Source organism: Mustela lutreola, chromosome 8 (genome assembly GCF_030435805.1).
Source record: "Mustela lutreola isolate mMusLut2 chromosome 8, mMusLut2.pri, whole genome shotgun sequence".
NCBI lineage: Eukaryota > Metazoa > Chordata > Mammalia > Carnivora > Mustelidae > Mustela > Mustela lutreola.
The window spans coordinates 7915338-7937619 of NC_081297.1; the positions used below are offsets into that span (position 1 = coordinate 7915338).

The 22282-nt window shown below is 53.1% G+C and overlaps 1 protein-coding gene across 6 annotated transcripts; it reads left to right on the top strand.

The window, feature by feature from the left end:
- The first annotated feature begins 395 nt into the window (after positions 1 to 395).
- On the top strand, positions 396 to 20433 carry GATA3 (GATA binding protein 3). Of its 6 annotated transcripts, none has more exons than XM_059183777.1 (6): positions 396 to 466; positions 2103 to 2748; positions 5121 to 5657; positions 10966 to 11111; positions 15174 to 15299; positions 19232 to 20433. In XM_059183777.1, the coding sequence occupies exons 2-6, from the start codon at positions 2508 to 2510 to the stop codon at positions 19514 to 19516; spliced, it is 1335 nt and encodes a 444-aa protein (XP_059039760.1). In that variant the 5' UTR covers positions 396 to 466; positions 2103 to 2507; the 3' UTR covers positions 19517 to 20433. The 6 variants fall into 6 exon arrangements, with proteins under 6 accessions (XP_059039760.1, XP_059039761.1, XP_059039758.1 ...); XM_059183778.1 differs by lacking the exon at positions 396 to 466 and adding an exon at positions 1397 to 1630 and having other exon boundaries at positions 10969 to 11111; XM_059183775.1 differs by lacking the exon at positions 396 to 466 and adding an exon at positions 1398 to 1630.
- Positions 20434 to 22282: the final 1849 nt, after the last annotated feature.

Sequence of the window (22282 nt, forward strand, 5' to 3'; positions counted from 1 at the left end):
GGAGAGGAGCGAAGAGGGAATGATGGCTTCAATTCCAATGAAACCCTAAATCCAGCTCTTAGTACCGTCCGTGGGATGGCCCGAGAGGGAACCCGCACGCTCCTTGCACACACTGCCCCGGGGTGAGCGGAGGGTGGAACCTGAGTTTTCCCTTCCCGCCTGACCCCTGCTCGCCCCCGCCGCGTTTTCGGGACGGGCGGCTGCAGGAGCCCGGGCGCCGCTAGGGGATGCAGTGGCTCAAAGGACCGAGCGAGGCCGGGGAGGTTGGAGCCCGCGGGGCCGGCCAATCGCGGCCCGGCCACAGCCTCGCCCGCTGATTGGCCCCTTCCCGTCCCCGCCCCGCGGGCCCCGCCCTCTCGCCGGGGCTTCTGGAGCCGCGCCCCCTCCGCCCGGGGCTGCGGGGCCGAGCCCGGCCGAGCGAGTCCCGGGAAGGTCGCCGCCGTCCTGCCCGCCGGCGGGGATGGGGGTAGGTGGCGGGCGCTGGTTCCCCGGCCGGGGAGAAACGCCGGGAGCCGGAGCGAGAAGGGCCCTGGGCGGGGTGGAGGGAAAAGTTGGGTGACTGGAAAGGAGCCCCGAGTGCGTTCTTTGCAACCGCTCCCGCCCTGCTCGGGGGCTGGTGAGCGTCTCTCTCCCCACTTCGTTTCCTTCCATCCCTGCTGCCCCTCGAGTGAGAAGCACGCACCGATGACAGACACCGGGTCCGGAGGGCACAGCCGCGGCGGCGGGAACGTCCCTCCGAGGGGCTCGTGAGCACAAAGGCTGGGGGAAACGTTGACAGCGACCGCCCAAGTCCGGCGGACGCTTCCCTCCGGCCCCAGCCCTCAGTCCCTTAGGCAATTCTCTCCAGAGACAAATCGCAAAAGGACTTTGGCCTTTAAAAAAAAAATTTTTTTTTTCTGATCAGTTTTATAGGCACATAGCTCCAAATCAATAACCTCCCCGAGACCCTGGACTGAGTCTAAAAACAGTTTCCTTGTGCTGGTGGTCGTGGAAAGTCTGAAAAAGAAAGGCCGCCTGTAGAAACGGACTTTATGAATGGGGCAGGCCGGTCTCCCCGGCGCGGAATCAGCGCCCGGGCCGGAATGAATTGGCACGAACAGGAGCCCCATTTAAAGGGCCAGAGCGCGAATTCCCTCCTGCCCGCCCCCTCCGCCCCGAACCCCGCGGGCCTCGCCCACCCGCCCCGCCGCCCCTCCGCCCGGGCGGCCCTCCGCGGCGCCCCCCTTCCGGTCAGCGGAGGGGCGGGAGCAGGGGCGGAGGGGTGCAGGGGGGTGAGGTCCTGGAGCGGGTTTGGGTTGCAGTTTCCTTGTGCTGGTGATCCTGTCCCCTCCTCGCCAGCGCCAGGCTCCTCCCCCTCGGCGCGGATGACACTAGAACCTCCTTAAGTTGCGTCGCGCCACAGCTGTCTGCGAACACTGAGCTGCCTGGCGCCGTCTTGATACTTTCAGAAAGAATGCATTCCCTGTAAAAAAAAAAAAAAAAAAAAAAAAAAAATACTGAGAGAGGGAGAGAGAGGAAAAGAGAGACGGAGAGCGCGCGCGACAGAGCGAGCCACGCAATCTGACCGAGCAGTTTCTGCTCTCCCAGGTCGCACGCCTCCTCCTCCTCCTCTCTGCTCCTCGCTACCCAGGTTGGTACTGGCAACTTTTTTTTTTTTTTTTTTTTTAAAGTTTGACTTTTTTTTTTTTTTTTTTTTTTTCCTTGCTCCATTTGGGAGGGCTTTAAAACACTTTCAACTTAGCCCTCCTCTTTGGAGAGCTGCTGGAGGCCTGGAAGGCAGGTCCCGGGATCGCTGTCCCCGGGGTAGGGGGGGGTAGGGGGGGGAGAGGGAGCTGTCGTCCGAGCTGCAACCGCTCAGCGGGTGCAGGGCCCTCGGGAGGGACCGCCCGGCTGCCGGGGATGGACTTGGGAGTCGTTCCCTGGGCGGCCGCGTCCCGGTTGGCCTCGCTCGGGAGGAGGCGTGCGCGTGTGCGCGTGTGTGCGCGTGTCCTGGGTGCGCGGGCGCGGGGCCGGGCGGCTCGCGGGGAGGTGGTGCCACTTCATAAACTCAGGTGCTCAAGTCCTCAGGAGCTCATCCAGGTTTCCCCCTCTCTCCTTCGCAGGTGACCCGAGGAGAGCCTCAGCCTCGGAGCCGCTGAGGGAGCCCCGGTGCAGAAGAGCCTCCCCCGCAGAATTCCAGCCACCTTCGCTCGCCCTCCCCCGTCTTAGGACTTGGTCCCCCTTTATCCTTCCGTACCTATTTTTTGGAATTTCTTTTTTCTTCTCCTTCTTCTCTTACCTACTGCTTACAGATTTTTTTTTTTTTTTTAAATCTCCTTTGCTTACTTTTCCTTCCCAGCGTTCCCATTCCCCCACTGAAAACAAATCGTTAACCGACCCCCGCCCCTCGGACGGCAGGAGCACCTGCAGAGCCTCGGAGCCCCCACCCCGACCCTCCAGCCCGACCGCCTTCCCTCTCCGCGCGCGGGTTCCGGGCCTGGCGAGAGGGCGCGAGCGCAGCCGGGGCCATGGAGGTGACGGCGGACCAGCCGCGCTGGGTGAGCCACCACCACCCCGCGGTCCTCAACGGGCAGCACCCGGACACGCACCACCCGGGCCTCGGCCACTCCTACATGGACCCGGCGCAGTACCCCCTGCCCGAGGAGGTGGATGTACTTTTTAACATCGACGGTCAAGGCAACCACGTCCCTACCTACTACGGAAACTCAGTGAGGGCCACGGTGCAGAGGTACCCTCCGACCCACCACGGTGAGTCCGCCCGGGGCGCCGGGACCCCCCGCCCAGCTGCCGCCGCTCCCCGCCGGGTCGGGGAGGCGGGGAGGGACGAGGGGGTGGGGAGACCCAGCGAAAGCCCCCAAGTGCCGTTCCTGCTACAATTCAAAAAAAAAAATTGGGGCCCGGAAATGGGCGAGGAAGTAGCCTCGGTCGCCGCGAGAGTGTGTTTTTCAAAAAGTCGCAGCAGGCGTCTCTCCGCGGCGGCTGTGCCCGGGGCCTGGCGCTCACCTGGCAGGCGCCCGACTGCAGCCCTCTCTCCCCGCGCGGCCGCAGGTTCGGGGGGCGCGGGCGCCTCCGGCTCCGGGCCTCCGGGAGCCGAGCCTCTGCTCCTGCGGCTGCGGCTCCGTGGGCCCGCAGGCGGCGCGGGCCGAGCCCGGCTCGGGCTTGGGTCCTTCGGAAAGGGCTTCGCTCCCCCAGTTATCCTGCAGTTCTTTCTCGGGGTGGGGTGGGGGGCTTCTGCCAGCGTGCCTCAGTTTCTTTTCTGGGCACACGTTCAGAAAGGCCGGAGAGAAATTTAATCCGCATCCCTGTTTTTTTCTTTTCTTTTCTTTTTTTTTTTTTTTTTTGACCTTTCCCCGAAGCTAGTGCATTTGGTTCCTGGGCAGGTCTGGCACCCCTTGGCTCTGAGGAGTGGAATTCTGGTACTTGAAGGGGTTTCGGTGGGGAGGCTACTGTCTTAAACGGGAGATTCCCGGCTGCACAGAATTTTCCTGCGTCTTGGCTTTTAGGTTGCCGCATTCCCTGCTCCCCCAAAACCTTGCCTTACTCTCTCCTCCGGCCTACCACAGTCCCCTTAGGCTCCCAAAGAAGATTTAGGATCCAACGGGGTTTCTTTCTTATGTGGGAGTGATTCCCACATAAGAAAGAAAAGTTGTCTTGTCTTTTCTTTTTTTCCTTTCTCTTTCACCTTTGAATAGTTTCGCCGCTTTCTAAAAGGTTGAGAACTCAGCCTTGTGCGTTAGGGGGGGAAAAGCTCTAAGATTTCCAGCGTAAGTGAGTTCCTAAACAAGAAATAGAGGCACAGTCTCAGGCAGAGAAAATGGGAGTCTCTCCTAGTCTGGGCGACTGAGGTCTTCCTTGGTCCCCCCTACTTAGAGCCTGCACTGGCGAGGCCGGCGGCAGGCGTCCACCGCCCTGCTGTCACCAGGTTTTAAACAATTGTTTCTGCGGATGGGGGCTCCTTGCCCTGCTTCTCTGCAGATCAGCAGTTAAGTGGAAATGCGGTAGATGCAGACTTAATATTATTTACTATACTACTTCCTGCATAACATTGAATCTTGACCCTTGGCGTTCAGAGAGCTCTCCTTCCCCCTCCCCACCCCTTCCTCTCTCAAGATTTTAGTTTCAGTATTGTTCTTCATGGTTAAAGAGAATGTCAGATGCTGAGGTAGGTAGTGGATTAAAAGATCACGAAGTGTGTGGATTTGCACTTAACGTCTGCATGGGCCCCTCTCAGGGTGAGTGGACGTGCCTGAGTCCTGGCCATCCGAAAATTGTGTCTTCTGAATGCTCTGGGAAGTGAAAGATACATGTCAACAGGGATTTTGTGTCGTAGGGGCTCAGGTGAAAATTCTCCAGTGGCACTGGTGGCATCCCAACTTTGAGGGCAGATTTGGGGTTTACTTTATTTTCCTTCTGTAGGATTTGGGAGGGTGAAAAAGGCAGGGTCCAGCGCTGGAAACTTCCTCCAACAGTCTGGGTGATTAAAAGGTCCTCGAAAATCCCAGTTCGGGCCTTGCGCGTTAGGAGCAGGCGCTGAAGTAGGGTTACTGGAAAGTAACCCCCAAATGCTCCCTTCCCTGCGAGCACTCTCCTTCCTTCCTGCCCTGGGCCTTGGGAGTGGGGCCTCTCTCCGGGTCCCCATCTTCTCCCGGTGTGGAGCGGTGGTTTGGCCAGGCTCGCCCATCAGGCCTCAGGATTCCCGGCCTGGCTGGGATCAGGTCTGGGGAGGGGGACTCTGGGCCATTGAAGGAAACCAATCAATCAAGTCAAGTTCCAGAGAGGGACCTCAGGGATGCCACTTAGAAAGGGTATCTAGAGAGACCAGATATGACCAGGGGCTCTCTCCACTCCCTCCAAGCATCTCTTGGATGTCAGACACAGGCCCCCAATTCTGCTGGATTTGATGGGACCTTCGTGTAGGAGACACGGGTGTAAAGAGCTTGCTGGCCAAGGTGTTCTGGCCAGCTTGGGGGAAGTAGTGGGCCTGCTCTGGGGTCCAAGGTGTGTTTGGGTCTGGCCAGGCAGGGGGAGGACCCCCAAGTGTGTCTGAGGGTCTCCGAAGCGGCTCTCACGGGCATTTCTCTGTCCTGTCTCCCCCCTACCCCAACCCCCTTCCCGCGCAGGGAGCCAGGTGTGCCGCCCGCCCCTGCTGCACGGATCCCTGCCCTGGCTGGATGGCGGCAAGGCTCTGGGCAGCCACCACACCGCTTCGCCCTGGAACCTCAGCCCTTTCTCCAAGACGTCCATCCACCACGGCTCTCCGGGGCCGCTGTCCGTCTACCCGCCGGCCTCGTCGTCCTCGCTGTCGGCGGGCCACTCCAGCCCGCACCTCTTCACCTTCCCGCCCACCCCGCCGAAGGACGTCTCCCCGGACCCGTCCCTGTCCACCCCGGGCTCGGCCGGCTCGGCCCGGCAGGACGAGAAAGAGTGCATCAAGTACCAGGTGCCGCTGCCCGACAGCATGAAGCTCGAGTCCACGCACTCGCGGGGCAGCATGACCACCCTGGGCGGGGCGGCCTCCACGGCGCATCACCCCATCACCACGTACCCGCCCTACGTCCCCGAATACAGCTCCGGACTCTTCCCGCCCAGCAGCCTGCTGGGGGGCTCCCCCACCGGCTTCGGATGCAAGTCGAGGCCCAAGGCGAGATCCAGCACAGGTAGGAGCCTTCTCCACCGCCACCCCCACGGCCCCCCAACCCCGGAGCAAAGCTTTTCGTCTCTTCCCACCTCTCCCTTCTCCTAAATCCAGGACAGGGAGGAGGCAGCCCAAGGCTGGGCCCTCAGGGGAGCTGGCTGGTGTTCCAGACCCTTCCGAGATTTGGTTTCTTCCCTTTCTTCCAGCAGGGTAAAGAATGAGGTGTGTCCTATCTCATTCCAGTCCTCAGAGCCCAGGGGAAGTGGGATCTAATTTACCGCCCCCCCTTCCATGAGCTGGGGAAGGAAAAAGACAAACAAAGACAAATACCCTGTCCTGCCTGCCTGGGGACCTTTGGGTTCTGCCAGTAACCTTTAGTCAGTTTCCAAGACCCAATGGAAAGCCCAGGGAATAAATCTTTAGTGTTTAATGCTAAAACGAAACCTCCTCAAACCTAAACAAACAGGTCCCCCCTTTGACCCCCCCCCCCTGGCCTCTGTGGCCGGCTGCCTGTTCTTCTGGGCTCAGCTCCGTGGGGGTCATGCAGGCAACAGAGGGACAGCCCTTTACACAGACATGGGTAAATAAAGCATGTGTATATTTGGGGGGGGGTGTGGAAAGCAGGACCCTGGCAAGAGCAGCACACGTATTCTTTGCATGGAAGAGGGGGCTGTCACCCTAAGAGAGGAGAGCTGTGTCCAGGGAAAACTGGAATGAAAATCAAAAGTCCAGGGGGCCAGTCACCTGTGGTGGCAGCACAGGCCCAGGGCAGGAAGGCGTCTCAGGACCTCTTCCTCGACTGATCGGAAGCCAGAGGAGGTAGGAAGAACAGGACGACGTTCCCTAGGTGTGGGTCTCCGCTTCCTCTGCCCACCCTTTCTCAGAAAAGCACCCCCTGTCTAAAAGAGCGGGGGGCGTCTTGAATCTCTGGCTGTAGACACATGCTTTAAAAAAAAAAAAAAAAAAAAAAAAGGAGGCAACACCAAACCCACACAAAATATTTTGGCTTTCAAAAGAAAATAATCCATTGCCAGTGTTGCTTCTAACCAAAGTCGTCGGGAGACCTTGGGATTCTTCTCTCAGATGAGGTTTAGCTATAGTTTAAAAGATTATTTTTCAAAGATTGTTCTGTCTCCTTGGGTGGGTCCATTTCAGGGTGGGTCTGTCTGTCCTGGCTCATTCCAGCGTCTCACCTCTGCCCTCTATAGAGATCCTATAGACAAAGAAGTGGTGAAAATCACTTGTCTTTTCTGGGTGGGACAAGCAGTCTTGAAACCGCGCTTGCAAAAACCCGGGTTTGAAAAACTTCCGAGGAAGGGCTCTGGGAGCCCAGTGACCATGAGATCAGTTTTCAGGGTTTTTTTCCAGGGTGACATTCACTCCGACTGCCTGGGCAGGACTGTCTCTATTTAGTTGATATGTTTGAGCTAATCCAATTATTTTCAGACTGCCGCACGCGACAGTTGCATTGTTTATCCCGCGCCAGGAACTTTAATAGAGTCCGGATGCGGTTAGGCTGACAGAAGAACTCAGACCTGCATGTTCAGTACATGAAAGTCCGCAGAGGGAGAGGGAGGTAGGCTCGCTGGGGGAGTCAAAGAGAAAGCAAGAGGAAGGGACCACAGGCAGAGGAAAGTGGCCCGGCTGCCTCTCCGGGGGCTGGGCTGGGGCCTGGAGTGGAGGGTTCCCGAGAAGTGGGGTTCACCTTGACTCAGAAAAGCCGGGGTTAGATCAGAGCTTGAGGACTCTTCAGCAAACCGATGCATTTCGAGCTAGCGATGGGATTTCTTTTTTTTTTTTTTCAATTTCTCTTTTCTGGTAGCACAAAGTTTTTTTGGGGGTGGGGGGAAGATCGTGGTATTTGAGGCTGGGGTGGTGGTTTGAGTGGGGGAGGGGACAGAACAACTTTTCCAGAGCCTCTGGTTTCTCTCCCCACTGGGGGCACACCTTTGGCCTTAGGCAGGTCTTTTCTGAACTTTCACTCTTTCCTCAAGCCCCTGAACATTTGGGGCGGGTGAGAGGAAGAGCTGCAGTTACCCCAAACCGGAACCAGGAACACCTTTGGGTCTATTGTACTTTTTTTTTTTTTTTAAACTTTTTATATATTATTATTATTATCTTGGTTGGTGAGGAGAGGAGAGAAGACATTGCAATATGGCTTTTTACTTCCTCCTTTTTATTCCTTTCTCACAGTCAGAAACCCCAAGGCTGCACACCTGGGCAGCCAGGGAGCTGGGACTTTTGGGAGTGTGGGAGTGGGGAGGAGGGTTTCTAGACCTTTCTAGGTAGAGAGGGTGGAAATGGCAGCAGTTCTTCAGGGAGTTCTCTGGGGTTTAGTGGTTGCTTTTTTTTTTTTTTTTTGAACTCTGTGCAAATGCATTTGCCGAAGGTGGAGACAGGAGAAGAGAGGGTTGTTGCATTTTAGAGGAACGGTTGAAGCAGTGGTTAGGGTACCTCGTGCTTTTCTAACGCCAGGGCTGTCAGTGCTGGGTCTCCCTCTGCAAACAAAAGACAAAGGCTTCTAGCGAAGGGCCCCCCCCAAGCCTCCCCTGACTGTGGGCATCTCCCCCACCTTCCTCTTCGCAGACTCGGGTCCAGCTCCTACTCCTTCCAAGCCAGCCCAGGTCTCAGAATTTCAGCTGGAGGCCAGGGGGTTGGGGGTGTGTTTGAAAATGGCTGTCGAATGTCAAGAGGCCTCGCAGCTCTGTGGTTCTCGTCCCCTAAGAGAGAGAGGTGTCTGTCTGAGCAGCTCACACCAGGCAGTGAGTGAGGAGAGGGAAAGAAACCAGGAGAGTCAGGGCCTCCATTAGGAAAATTGGTTGTTTGCTGAAGTCACAGACTAGAGGCAACAATGAGACAAGAAAAAAAAAAAAAAAAAAAGAAAGAAAGAAAGAAAGAAAGAAAGAAAGAAAGAAAGAAAGAAAGAAAAAGCCAGACGAGGCAATCGCAAACTTGCGGAGTGAATCAAGACAGAAAATTGCTCTAGTGTGCGGAGCCTGGCTGAAGAGGCAACCGTTGCTAGTCTAGTCTCGAAGGTCCCCCTGAAAAGGAAGCTGTCATCCTCCTCACTGGATGACAAAGGAGAGGAAATCAGACTAATCGCGTCAGGCCGGGAGATCCCCCAGCCCCCCGGTGCCTAGGAGCAGGGCTGCGGGCTGGCCGCAGCGGGGACTCCACCCGGAGCGGGGGCTCCTGGAGGGGAGGGGAAGAGAGGGAGGAGGGGGCCAGCGAAACCTCGCCTCAGCCCTCCCTGATGGGGAGGGGGCCGGCGTCGTCACTGCCCCCAGAAGGGGCTGACCCGGTGCCTGCGTGGGGCACTGGGACTGCGGGGGAGGGGAGCCTGCCCGCCCCCCTCGGCTAGGCTGCAGGAGGCACCTTCTCGCCCACTTGCTTTTTCCTCCTTCCTCTCTGCCTCCCCCTCGGCCCGCCACCCAGGCGGTTGGCTTCCGACTGCAGCAGCGATGTCATACGGTCCCAAGCCTTTTCAAGGACAGTTACCGGAACGTGGTACCGGGCTCAGCAGCACCGAGTGTGGGGAGAGTGCCAGTGGCTCAGTGGCTCGTGGGAGGCTCTCTGTAGACCCTGGGTTGAACAGCTTTCTAGAATTGGTGGAGAAAAAATACGTATATCTATATACTTAGATACAACTCTTTACAATCTTTTATTTTTTAATTTTTAAAAGGAAACTGGACAAAAACTAGTCAGCACCATCATGAGCTCCAGCGTCAGACAAAGTCCTCCATTTCTAAACATCTTTCCTTCCTCAGAGCCTGTCCCTGGAGGAGAAAAACAAAAAAACCCAAGCTTATAGGCGTGAACCCCCCACACCCTTTATACTTGGCCTAGGATTTCCAAAGACCAGACAGGTCCCCACACCAGCCTTGTGCTCCCGCGGTAGGGAGTCCTCCTGATGCCCAAACAGCCGCCCCGTTCTCTTCCTCCATTCTGTCTTCTGGGTAGTTTAGAATTAGCTGATGAATCTCATAAAACGAAACAACCCTTAGGGGCTCATCTTTGTCCCCTACCAGCCTCCCAAACCTCCCAGCTAGCACCCCCAGAGAAAGTGAAACCCTCTCCCCGACTCCTCCTCTTGGGAGCTCCTGGCTCTGCAAGGGTCTGGGGTGAGTGGGGAAGCAGGGGTGGGGGGGCAGGGGAGGGAGCTCCTCCCAGTCTGGCTGGGTTGGCAGAGATGCCCGTACAGGCCCGCCAGGAGGGGAAGGCCCCCCAAGAGCTGGGCAGGTTCTCCCAGAAACTGTCCCCCCTTCCCTTCTCCTGCAGAAGTTGGAAAGAAATCAGTGAGCCGAAATCCCCCCGCGGTGCTAAAATGGTATTTTGAGGGATTCTCTCCAGGAGCTTTTCCCCACCAGAGTTGGGTCTGGGTCATTCTCCTGCCCCCGGAGTGAACTGGCCTGGCCGGTTTTTTGTTTATTTTGTTTGTTTGTTTTTTTGGAAAAAGAGCAACTGCAGGAAAGCCTTGGTTAATGAGCCGGCTGACTTGAGAGGTCGCCCCCCCCCCCCCTTTTAATTGGCCTGTTCTTCCTTCCCGCCAACATCTCCAAGGGTATTTCCCTCCAACACCTCTGGGCTTGGTCCTGCTGGGGTCCTACTTTGCCTTCAGTGTCTGTCACAGTGGCTGGCCAGTCGTAGAAGACCTTGGCCTTTTCTAGAGAGAAAGAAAATGTGGTGGGGGGATGACTGGGGCCCCGCCCGGGTCTTCATCTTTATTTGCCAGCCAGGGACATTTCCGGTTTTATTGGAAGTCAAATCTAAAACCTGGGGTCTTCAGATCAATCAGCCCATTGACCAGTCTGTTCATCGATTTGTTATCTGTTGGTCTGTCCAGCCGTGCATTCATTCCTCTTTCCTCTCTCCCCATCCTGATCGGCAGGATTTAATCCATCTCCATAGACAGACCCCACGGTGGTGATGGGGACACCTTCGTTTTTCCCTTGAGGGTCCCGAAGGGGAATGTTTTGCTCTGCTGCAGTCCAGGGCTCAGCCTTTTCTCAGGGAACTATTTCAAGTTGCAATCTGCCTTCTTTCTTCCCCATCAAGTCAGGCTGGCCCCGAGCAAGGTTGTGCTGCTGTTTATTCATGAGCTACTTCTTTGGGGCAGGAGCTGGACTTGCAGGGGAATGGTTAAGCTATGACAGGGCCAGAGGGTGGCTCTTCCCTTGGGCACTTGGGCACCACCTTAAGGGAGGTGGGGGGCATGGGGGGGTGGGAAAGTTCCCCAATAGGGGGGAAGGTCCCAGTTTTACTCTCATTCCTTCCTTCTGAGTGCCGTCAGTGTTCTTCCCCAAGTGACTGCTGTGTGGTCTTCTTTCCAGAAGGCAGGGAGTGCGTGAACTGTGGGGCCACCTCCACCCCCCTGTGGCGGCGGGATGGCACCGGGCATTACCTGTGCAACGCCTGCGGGCTCTACCACAAAATGAACGGACAGAACCGACCCCTTATCAAGCCCAAGCGAAGGCTGGTGAGTTCTCCAGAAACACGGATCCAACACGAACCATTGTGTGTTTTTAATTTCCTCTCTTCAGGAAGGACAGCGTTCTGCAGGAAATTGGCAGGACAGCTCAAAATCGTGTCCGCTTGCTTGGGATCCCTTCCCCCAGCACCCCCAGCCCCCCTCCCCCGTTTCTTTTCTCAAATTGGAGCTACAGAAAAGCTCACTCTCTCTCCTTTTTCCCCTTCACATATCCTAAGTCACTTGACAAATTTTTAAGGGTGCTGGCTTTTTGGTTATCGAATCTCTAATGTGTTTGCAAATAGAGAGCGGACCGGAGAAAGTGAGTTCAGATTCATTGATAATCGGAGAAATGTTGTGTGCAGATGCAGGTACCAAGAACCATCTAGAACACATCCCTCCGCGGCAGGCCCCCCGAGGAAGTGAGCAAGGTTCAATGCCACGGAGGGGTCTCGTGTGCCCATGCTTTAAGATTGATGGGGCCAATTAGCTGAGGTTCACTAGCAGCAGCCACTGAGTCTAATTGAGTTTTTCTTCTTTCCTGGTCTTAAGGATTGAGGATTTTCCACCGCTCACGCCTTTGGGGAGAACTGTGGGATTCCTGTCTTGCCTCTTGGTCTCATGTGCCGCTTGGTCCTATTTGTCCCTCGAGTCACTAGGGGGAGGGGGATGGTTTTTATCCCCTACTTTCTTTCTCAAACGTCTTGACCCCTAGGAGTACTTGAGCAATTTCTAAGGAAGACTAGAAGGAGAAGTCCATTTGTGAGCTTGTCTTTGGAACCTCAGGCTCAGACTGGAAAGCAAGTGTGTGTAACAGGCAAACAAAAGCAGGCTTTTGGCAAAAGATAACCCTAACCACAGTTAAGAGATCAAAATGCTTTTTGTGCTGATGACATTCACCAAGTAGAGAAGAGAGCAGGGGAATTTCCCCATGCAGATTAGTGGATAAAGCTGCATCCATCAGATTGGGAGGGGGGAAGGCCCCCCCCCCCCCCCCCCCCCAAACAAATCCTCTGGATTCCTTTTAAAGAATTATTTGTCATCTCCATCAGATTTGCGTGCAACTCAACACCTTTCACATCCTTTTCAGAAGAAGGAAAAACTTTCTAGGGATGGAAGTGCCCACGTGACTTGAGTTTCTGGCAATCCTCGGTCTCCCCGGCTTGATTCCTTCTGATCTTTGCCCAACCTTCCAGCGCTCTCAACCTTCCCCGCTGGTCCCCCTGCACTTGGGTATTTTTTTTTTTTCCTTTCTCTCATGTGCAAAGCTAACTTCCTAGGAAAAAGCTGCCGGATATCTGAGCACTGGAGATAACTCATAAACAACAGCTCAGCTTCCCCAACCTAAACATCAAGATGTTTGAACATATCAGAACAAGTGTTTGAAAAAAAAAAAAAAAGAAAAGAAAAAAATGGCTGGAGGTGTTAGCCTAGAATGAATATGATCGCACCACAAAAGAATGTTCTGAATCACTCAAACCTGGCCTTCATAAAAATAAAAATAATAATAATAAAAATAATAATAAGTAAATAAGAAAGAAAGAAAGAGGCAAAGAAACAGAACTGACAACAAAAACTTTCTTGTTAAAATATGTCTTGGTACCATCCTTATAATTGGACTTTTTTTTTTTAAGGTAAAAAAAAAGAGAAAGAGAGAAAAGAGGGTGTAAAGCCTCAGACAATGGGCTGGTTGATGAGCAAGTGTGTATTTGACATTTTCTTGGGGTTTCTTCTGTCTGGGCAGACTGCATAGGAGGGCTCGACTTGCATTTTACGTAAGTCTGTCTTCATCTACCTTTCATAAGAAATCTCAAAAACTCTGAGTAATATTGCTTTGAATTCTGGAGTTCATTGGCTGTCACATTTGCAGCTGTCTTTTCTTTCTTACTCATCCATCCTGGGCGGTTTTATATTTTGAGTTCCATAGAATTCATAGGCTCCAGAGAGCTGCTGAAAACATATTCAGGATAGTTGTTTATTATTACTATTACTATTACTGCTATTACTATTATTATTATTACTATTATTTAGCCCTTAGATATGTTTGCTTTCTGAGTACCTGGAACTTTCTTGGTTTCTTCTCTGTATTTCCTCTTCCTTCCGGCCACCCCTGCCTCCCGCCTGGCTATTTTGCCTGGGCCCATTGGCTCCTTTGCTGCAGACCACCCAGCCCACAATGTAGCCCGCCCCTCCAGAAGATGCCTTACCCTCAAGAAGCTCACCCAGGAAACTGAAGACATGACCGGAGAGGAGATCCCTAGAATATTTTTTTCCGAGTCTTGCCAGGGTTTCCATCTGCCCAACAGCTAGCCGTGTCGAGCTTGCTTTATGAATGTGCTCTGTCTCCTGCTCGTGAGACAGACAGTGTGGCTTGGAGAGGTTGTGTCAATTTGCATCGAGTCTGTGGACCGGAGACGTACTCTGAGGCCGCCCGTATTTACGTTACTGTCAATATACTGAGAAGGGCTGCACCGGGGACCCCCTTTCTTGGAGCTTGACTTTTACCGGCTGGCATTATGCGCTTGTAGCCTGTGTTTGAAGTTGCTGAGCTGGGAAATCCATGGGCCACGTAGATATTAACGGACTCTATCTCAGTATCTGTTTTCAAGAGAAAAGTGCAGGAAGGTAATAATAATGACACGATAACATCGTTGTCGGAATCTTCAAGCACTGATTCTGGCCTAACTTTTTTGGCTTGATGAAATATTGACAGCAAAGCATACGACGGTCCCTCTAGTTTGATCTCAGACTTGTATAAACATGGTGGAATTTTCTAGATCACACGTAGCTGACTTCTGGCTTCTCCTCTCACCTTTGATAATAATATCTGAGCCCAGAGTCGGGGAATTCGTCTTGAGCAGTAAAAATGGTCTTTACAGGTTGGGGAGAGAGGGGAGGTGTTCATAGAGGTATAGGTTAAAAGGGACCCAACTTCATTTTCTCCGGAAAGTGCTTGAATTTACCTTTTTCTCGCCCTTAAAGCATGGACAGAGAGAACAGCACGCTCGTAAGTTGAAGTGCATCAAAAAGTGAAAGAAAAATCTCCCTCTTAAAGGAAATGAAGTCAGTGACACAATCAAATAATTAGAATTCAAGCTGAGCCTGACATCTGACCTACCACTCTCGGGCTCTGCGAACGGCAAATAGGAAATACCTAATTTCACGAAGGTGAAATGAGATGAGAGCGGGAGCGGGGGAGGGGCGGGTTCCTGTTGATTAGCAGAATTCTCCCTGCTTTTCAGCTGGGCTCATGACCTGAACGCCACCCAAGGAGGAGGGTGGCGTTCACCAGGATGTATCAAGCCTGTAAGGGCTGGGCCCTTAGTTTAGGGCTGCGGCAGATTTCCTGGGAGTCTAGCTCACGAGGGATGTCCTGCTTGGTGCTTCCTAAGTGGCCTGTCCTGTGGCGCACGATTCCCCCCCCGCCCCCCCCCCCCCCCCCCCGCCCCACTTATGCACATAGGTTCGGACACTCTCCCACCAGGCGGGCTCCCTGATCTTTTGTGAATCCAGCATTTTGTTATTTGGGAGCGGTCGAATGCTCTGGGGGTTTGGGTTTGCTCTCCCTCTGCTGTCAGTGTGTCCTGACGGCCAGCGGCCTCGTTGAGCCTTGATGTTCTTGGCAGTTGCCCTTGCAAAAGGCCTCCTGGGAGTCTGGTGCCCAGGGGTACCGAGAGCCGGCTACCGGGGGTAATTCAGAGTTGCGACCCGTTCAAGTTAAACATCCAGCCAAGTCTGCTGGCCGGGGCTTGGGGGACCATTCGCTCAGGGCGGTGGCGTTGGCTCTCTGAGCCTCCCGATTCTGCCCCATCAAGTGGCAGGCGAAATTCCGGCCCCTTGACGACCGAGTGACATGCTCCTATGCTAGGGAATCGGCTGCATGTTTCTTCTTGAGGCAGCTTTTGGGAATCTTGATTACTTTCATGTGGGCCGCTTGCTAGTTTTGATTTCAATGCGGATTTTTTTCTTTTTCTTTTTGTAAGTGTGTCTCTGTGGTTCTGAAATACCCATTTCTCAATTGTTTTGATTTTGACCCCCTCTCGCTCTCTCTCTCCCCCCCCCGACTCCCAGTCGGCAGCAAGAAGGGCAGGTACGTCCTGTGCGAACTGTCAAACCACCACCACGACGCTCTGGAGAAGAAATGCCAACGGAGACCCCGTCTGTAATGCGTGTGGGCTCTACTACAAGCTTCACAATGTAAGTGTCCCAGACCGGACCTGCTTCCTTTCTGGGGGTGCCTGTGAGACGGGATCCCTGGCTCTGGGTCCCCTTCTCCATTGGATCGTGCTCCCTTAGGCTAGATGACAGGTCTCAGAGCAGCAGCATCCGAGGGGACCTACCCTGTCCCCCGTGGCGGTGCCGAGACGGGACAGTATGGGGCCGAGGATGACCCTGCGCCCCAGGTCGGTGTGGACAATGCCGTGATGCGGCGGTCCAGCGCCTCGGGGGAGGCCTCGCGGGGGCTTTCCAGTCTTCCCTTTGGGAAACCCTTATAGTTCCATGTTTCCCTGCAGTTGGAAATTTTTTTGCAAAAGAGGGAATGAGAGCAGGCAGGGGAGGGGAGGTGAGATGTGGAGAGAATTGAGTGCAATGGTGTGTGCGGCCCACGCCGTGCTGAGATGGGGCAGGTCTGTTGCCGAGGGGAGCAGTCTCACCTGACCTGACCTGAGAAAGTGAAATGGTCTCTCTGGATAAAAGATGGGAAATGAAATGTCTGGCAGATGTCCTCCAATGTCTCTGTCCTCACCAGCTGAGACCAGAGGGGAGCAGCCAAATGGGGTTCTCGTATCAGGGAGGAGAAACTCTTGGGTCCTTTTTGCGTCATCTTTGCAGAATGACGATCGCCAGCCCATCTCCTGGGCGTAGCCGTGTTGTTTCTAATCTTTTCATGGGGGGGGGGGGATGCGTTTTGTCATATCTTTACGTTCAAAACAAAAAAGATCGGATTTTTTTTGTTTGCCTCAAATAACTGCAGCCGACAGGTCTTGACCTAATGAGGCCTGAAGTTTAATTCATCCCAAAGAAGAAAATGGCCATTTCTCCCTCCCTCCCTCTCTCTCTCTCTCTCTGTCTCTCACTCGTGTTTTTTCTCAGGTTCTGCTAGAGCCCCTTGGCCAATCTGCCTTTGGCCAAGTCTGGGGCCGAATGGGAAAGAGGCTCTTTGCTGGGGGCTGTTCTGGCAGGAACTCGGCTCACCCAGGAATACCTGGGAATTGGGAGGAGGCTTTTCTGGGTAGATTTTTTGAGTCTCAAGAGAACGTCTTTAGGGTGATCCCAGCAAATTCCTCCTTCTTTGCCCTTTGGGACTAGGTTGCTGCCATGTCCAGGGACCCCGTGACACTCCTGTCTCCGCTTTCCATGTCATTCCCTCTTGCCGTGGTCCCTGTGTGATGCCCAGCCTAAGGGAACCGGTCTTCCTCGTCACCGTCTCTTGATTCTCGGACTGTAGCGTCTCCCTGTTTATCAGCAGGGAGCCCCGGGTTACATTTTTGCTTTGGGGAATTTCTTGCTCCCTGCAGTGGAGAGGAGCCGATCCGTGATTACAGTCCGGGAGACTTGGGCCATCAGCGTTTTGGGGCTACCCAGCCATCGGCGCAGCCTCTCCTGATTGTTTTTGGCTGTAATTTAAGGTTTTCAAAGAACTTTCAAGTTACTTGATTACATCCGAGCCTCGGATAGTCCCACGATGCCGACAGAGCAGAAATTATTTTACTTCCGTTGAACTTGAAGGCGGTATGACTCAGAGCATCGACGAGCTCGTGCTAGCGGACGTGCTGTTGGAGTGGAAGAGCCGGGCCTGACTTCAGAGCAGCCCAGGCCTTCCGAGGAGGTCAGGCAGGAGCGTGAGGACCCATAGGGACCGGGGGAAAGTAAACACTTTGTCATCTCAGCATGTCCCAGAGTTCAGTTCAAAGTCACGAGCTGGCCGCATATAGACGTTTCGTTCCGCTTCCCACAGAAGCACAGGAGCGCGGGGAAGTTCACCAGCCCTAAATTTCTCAGACTGCTTAGCCATGATGAGATGCGGTCTCGACTGTTTGATCTGAGGATGGTTCGGAAGGATGTCGATTTCTCATCAGATCTTCACTGCTCCCTCCTACCCTGTTCTTTACTTGCTCCTAACTCGGTGGCTGGGCTCCAGCGACTGGGGAAGGACCTGCTTCCCAGGAGGAGCAGTTTTCCTGTCTTCTCTGGTTTACCAAGACTTCACAAAAGGAGGCAGTTTAGGTGTATCTACCTATGGGAGATCATCCTCGATGAACATTCTCATTGCATCGTGTTTGCTTGTGCCCATCTGGAGACCTGTATGTGTGTGCTATGAGTTGGTTCCTTTCTTCTTATCTGGGTGTTTCGATAACTACCTATCTCCGGATCAGTGTAGCTAGGTGGTGTTGAGACTAGCTATCTGGGTTCTCGCTGCTATCTGTGTAACTAGATATTATATTCAGATATCTGGCTGTGTGTATCTGGATCTCCGTGTAAAGAGCTGTGTGTCTAGACATTATCTTGGGGGAAGATTTGATGTGACAGTAGATTCCTATCACCTTTGCAGGCTGCCTCTTTATCTTGATTGTCACTTTGAAGAAGGAACCCGGAGATGTTCTTTTGGCAGTGACCTTTCAGACCTTCTACCTTCCTGGCATAAGAGGGAATTGGGTCTCAGCCCTGGCATGTGGTTCTGTACCCCTCTTTGCGGTGACCTCTCCCAACCCAACCCCAGGAAGCCGTGTGTCTGCTGTTCCCAGAAGTGTTGTTGGCAGCCCTTTTGCTCTTGGGTACTGGCTTCTGTCTTCCTCAGCTGTGCTTTTCTGTCTTGGGGAGCAGACAGGTAGATCCTGGAGCCAGGAGAGCCGCTTCTCTTCCTCCACTCTTAAGGATGTGGGTGGCAGAGGATGCTCTTCCCCAAGGAGTCAGGAATGATCAGGACTCTGACATTCCCTCCTCGAGCTGGTTTGCCACATTTCCCTGAAGCGTGGCCAGATGCGTGGTTTGTCGTATGGGGCAGCTGTCGGCCATCAGGATGCCTCCCATTCTGACTCATTGTGGGGAGTGATCAAGGCTTGCTTTGTAAAATCCCCCACTTGATTCTACTCAGCCTCCGCACCCCTAGCAAATGCAGTTTAAAAACAACACAGACAGGGGCTTCTCAAAAAGAGAGAGAGATGCTGTGCTGTCCCGGGTGCGGAAGACTAGTTCAAGACGTTCAGAGTCAGGCCCTTGCTTGTCTGTTTCCTGAGCTCCCTCCTGCTCTCTGATTTTCAGGATGAGGGTGCTGTCGTACTAGCTCCATTCTGCGTACCTCTGAGTGCTTAGCAAGTACTCGGCGACGGGTCAGTGGGCCTTTTGGCCGGTTAGGGGTGCAGAGTCAGAACTAGGCAGAGATCGCAACTTTCAGTCATTGCTCGGTTGCTGTGACGGGGGCGAGGGACCACCTTCTGCAGAGACACACTGCATTAAAACACGGCCCTAGAATATATGCTTTCCAGGGGAGGATTTTCACAGCACCCATTACTGAGAGAAAGCCCGGGCAGAAGGCCGATACTTTGGAGAAGGACGGAGCCCTAGTCTCTCCAGGCCCAGGGACTTCAACGCTTGAGGCTGATTGCATTGGCAGTGTTTCCTTGGTCCTAGCCCTGATTTCCAATGAGGGGACACAGTGTTACCTCCCTCTTAAAGACTCCTTCCTTGCCTCCATTCTCAGGAAATATTCGAAGGAGATTCTAATGGAATCAGACCAGTTATGACATCTTAGTTACTGGAGAAATGCGGTCGTATGGGGTGGGTCTCTAGCATATGGTCCTTGGGAACGCAGAGTTTCCTGAGGCACATCTTCCCCAAAGTGACTGACGTAGATGGACATTATTAACACTCTCTGTGTTGGAACACCTCACTGGTGATCTCTCGGCAGCTGCGACCGAGAGCGATTGGAACTCGGCTGCAGAACCTGCAGGCCACGGGGTCCCCGGGAAGGAGACAGGAAGGGGTGGGGGCGGGGAGGAAGGGGCTTCTGAAAACAGATCCCCAGTGTGAGCCTGTCAGAGCAGCCGTGCTGAGGGGGTAAAAGCCTGTGCCCTTTCGGAGCTGGCCAAAAAAGTAAAAAAAAAAAAAAAAAATTGATCTTTGTTTAGATTAACAGACCCCTGACCATGAAGAAGGAAGGTATCCAGACCCGGAACCGAAAAATGTCTAGCAAATCCAAAAAGTGCAAAAAGGTGCACGACACGCTGGAGGACTTCCCCAAGGGCAGCTCGTTCAACCCGGCCGCCCTCTCCAGACATATGTCCTCTCTCAGCCACATCTCCCCCTTCAGCCACTCCAGCCACATGCTGACCACTCCGACGCCGATGCACCCCCCGTCCAGCCTCTCCTTCGGACCTCACCACCCTTCCAGTATGGTCACCGCCATGGGTTAGAGCCCCTGCTCGACGCTTCCAGGCCTCCCAGCGAGAGTCCCTCCAGCCCCTCCCACGTGCATTTTTGCAGGAGCAGTATCATGAAGCCGAAGTCCCACGGATCTATGTTTCTGAAGGCAGAAAGCGAAACGACGGTTGCCACTTTCGCAGAAGAGCTAGCTCACTGTGCTGTGTTCTTGATCACCGAATCTGGATCCCATTTGTGAATAAGCCATTCAGACTCATGTTCCCTATTTATCAGGGTCTCTCTAGTGCTGTGAAAAAAAAAAAAAAGAAAAAAAAAGAAAAGAAAGAAAATAAACCACGCCGAACATTGCATATAACTTATATTGTGAGAAAATACTGTACATTAGACGAAGACGTTATCGCATCTGGGTAGCTGTAAGAAAGGCATGAAAGACGCCAAGAATTTTAAGGAACACGGGGGAGATAAAGTGTGGAAATTAAGAAGAAACTAGGTCTGCTCCTCTCATGGACGAACCGCCAGTGTCGATTCCTTGCACTGGTCGTGGTCCTTGGATGGATTAAAAGGAAAAAAAAAAAAAAAAAGCAAGAAAAAAAGAAAAAAGTCGTAGGCAAATCATTTGTTCAAAGCGGTGGGCCTCTGTCTGGAAAATTCTGTCGGTTCTGGGCAGTCAGTGTGGCCACTCACGCACGCACGCATTGGCATCGAGGGGGTCCGAGAGCCTCGCTCAGGCCTCCCCGCTTTGTGAACAAGTCCCTGTAATTGTTGTTTGTATGTATAATTCAAAGCACCAAAATAAGAAGAGATGTAGATTTATTTCATCCTATTATACAGACTGAACGGTTGTACAAATTTATTTACTGCTAGTGTTAAGAACTACTTTCTGTTTTCTTATTTTCCTTCTTTCTCGATTTTTTGGTTGAATAAACTAGATGACCTTCAGTTGACCTAAGGTGGTCTGTGCTCCGGAGGGCTTCTTTTCCATTTTGTTTTTTGATGATATTTATTAACTAGCTTCTAAGGGTTCAGCAGCATCTGTCTCTTCCCTCTCGCCTCCCGCAGCCCGGGCTTTGGGGAAGCAAATGTTTGAGCGCCCGCCGTGCATGCCAGGGACCTCGGCCAAACAGACGGGGTCCTGAGAGCCACCCGCCGATTGTCAGCGCCTGTCATGTTCTGTGTTAGTGATCACCGCCTCCCATGCAGTCTGTTGGAATACTAGTGTAAAAATTAAGCGCAGATATCTTCAAACAGCCAAATAACATCGTTATCAAAGCGGGGGGGGGGGGCAGGCTCTTAGAGAATCTGGTAGCTCCCGCTAATTTAAAAACAAAACCCAAATGGGAAGTTATTCACTAGGAGATAATGCAAACATTTATTCCTTTGGGAAGCTGGGCATCTTTGGAGCGCTGTCTGCAGCCCGGGGAGCGGGGAGACCGGGGAGGGGGGAGTAACTTCTGGGCCCCCTTCTGTGTCCCCTCGTGAGCTGTAGCCCCTGTCCTGCGGGGCCCGAGCAGCCACGTCTCCTTGCAGGGGCGAGGGGGACCATTCCCTCGCAGAGATCCCGGGCGGACTGCGGATGATGGATTCCCCGCGCTTCTCTCTGCAAGAGGTCAAGGAGCTGGGCTGGTGCCTGAGTTCATCTCTGTGCTGCTTTTCTACTGTCGAATTGAATATCACCGCAGTGGAGGGTTTGTTGGCATGTTTGCGACACACGAAATCACCGTTTTTGTAACTTATGTATAAGTTTCCTTTTACTCTGTTGACAGAACGTGTAACCCATGGCGCACATTTTAAAATCTCTGTTAAATCGCCTCTCTGCTTTCTTAGCAAATATTTTAAACCTAAAGCTAAATGTTGAAATAAAGGAGTTAGAGACTGAACTGAGATGCAGACGGAGATCTTACTGGCTCCTGATTCATGCTCTGCCCTGGGAATGTCGGTTTCCCGCCACTTCTGAAGCCCTGAAGGAACTCTTCATCTGCTGCCGTATTAAATCTGGGCGATTTTCTCGTGTAGCCCCCGTGTCTTGGGATCTGCCACCTCCTTTCTTTGCGAACAGAGTTGATTCCCTGTTCTTTCACCTTAAGACCAGGGAGTTCAAATTCTTGACATTCTTGGGGGAGGGATGATGGGGGGGGTGCACGTAGAAAAATCCCAAACTCAGTATTACATTTTGTCTGAGGGACCGTGGCCAAGCTGGCATCTGGGACCCCACTCCTTCTTCAGAGAAGGGTTGTTCTGTCATCCTGTCCATGGATGTGACATTCTAAGATATTTCTAGGAGATGGTGCAGAAGATCTAAAATACCCACGATAACGATGATTCAGTTTCTTCGTTAGAGAGTTATCACGTGTTTCCGTGGTTTTGTTCTTTTTTGTTTTTTGTTTTTTCTTTTGACTTCACTTAAGCAGAAGACAGGAGAAGGTTTAATCTAGAAAACGCAGAACAGATTGTAGATCTAAAATACTGCTCAAATATTTTTGAGGAAATCTTAGTGCTATTAATTTTCAACCCCCCTTCCTTTTTTTTTTTTTTTAAAGAGATTTTATTTATTTATTTGAGAGAAAGGGAGGGGGCAGACGGAGAGAGAGAAGGAGGCTCCCCACTGAGCAGGAACCCCCCCCCAGTCCGGGACTCGATCCCAGGACCCCAAAATCATGACCCAAGCCAAAGGCAGATGCTGAACCAACGGAGCCGCCCAGATGCCCTGATCTTCAACCTGTTTGGCCTCACTTTTAGATAGCTGCATTCGCTTAGCCCTAGGAGGTTAGCATGATAATATGTGCAAATCTGAATGATTT

What these genes read in the sequence shown, in the direction of transcription:
- GATA3 (XM_059183777.1), top strand. Translation starts at nt 2,508, where the DNA reads ATGGAGGTGACGGCGGACCAGCCGCGCTGGGTGAGCCACCACCACCCC. An exon ending in TCAAGCCCAAGCGAAGGCTG is followed by an intron (nt 11,112 to 15,173) that starts GTGAGTTCTCCA and finishes CCCGACTCCCAG; the next exon opens with TCGGCAGCAAGAAGGGCAGG. An exon ending in TCTACTACAAGCTTCACAAT is followed by an intron (nt 15,300 to 19,231) that starts GTAAGTGTCCCA and finishes ATCTTTGTTTAG; the next exon opens with ATTAACAGACCCCTGACCAT.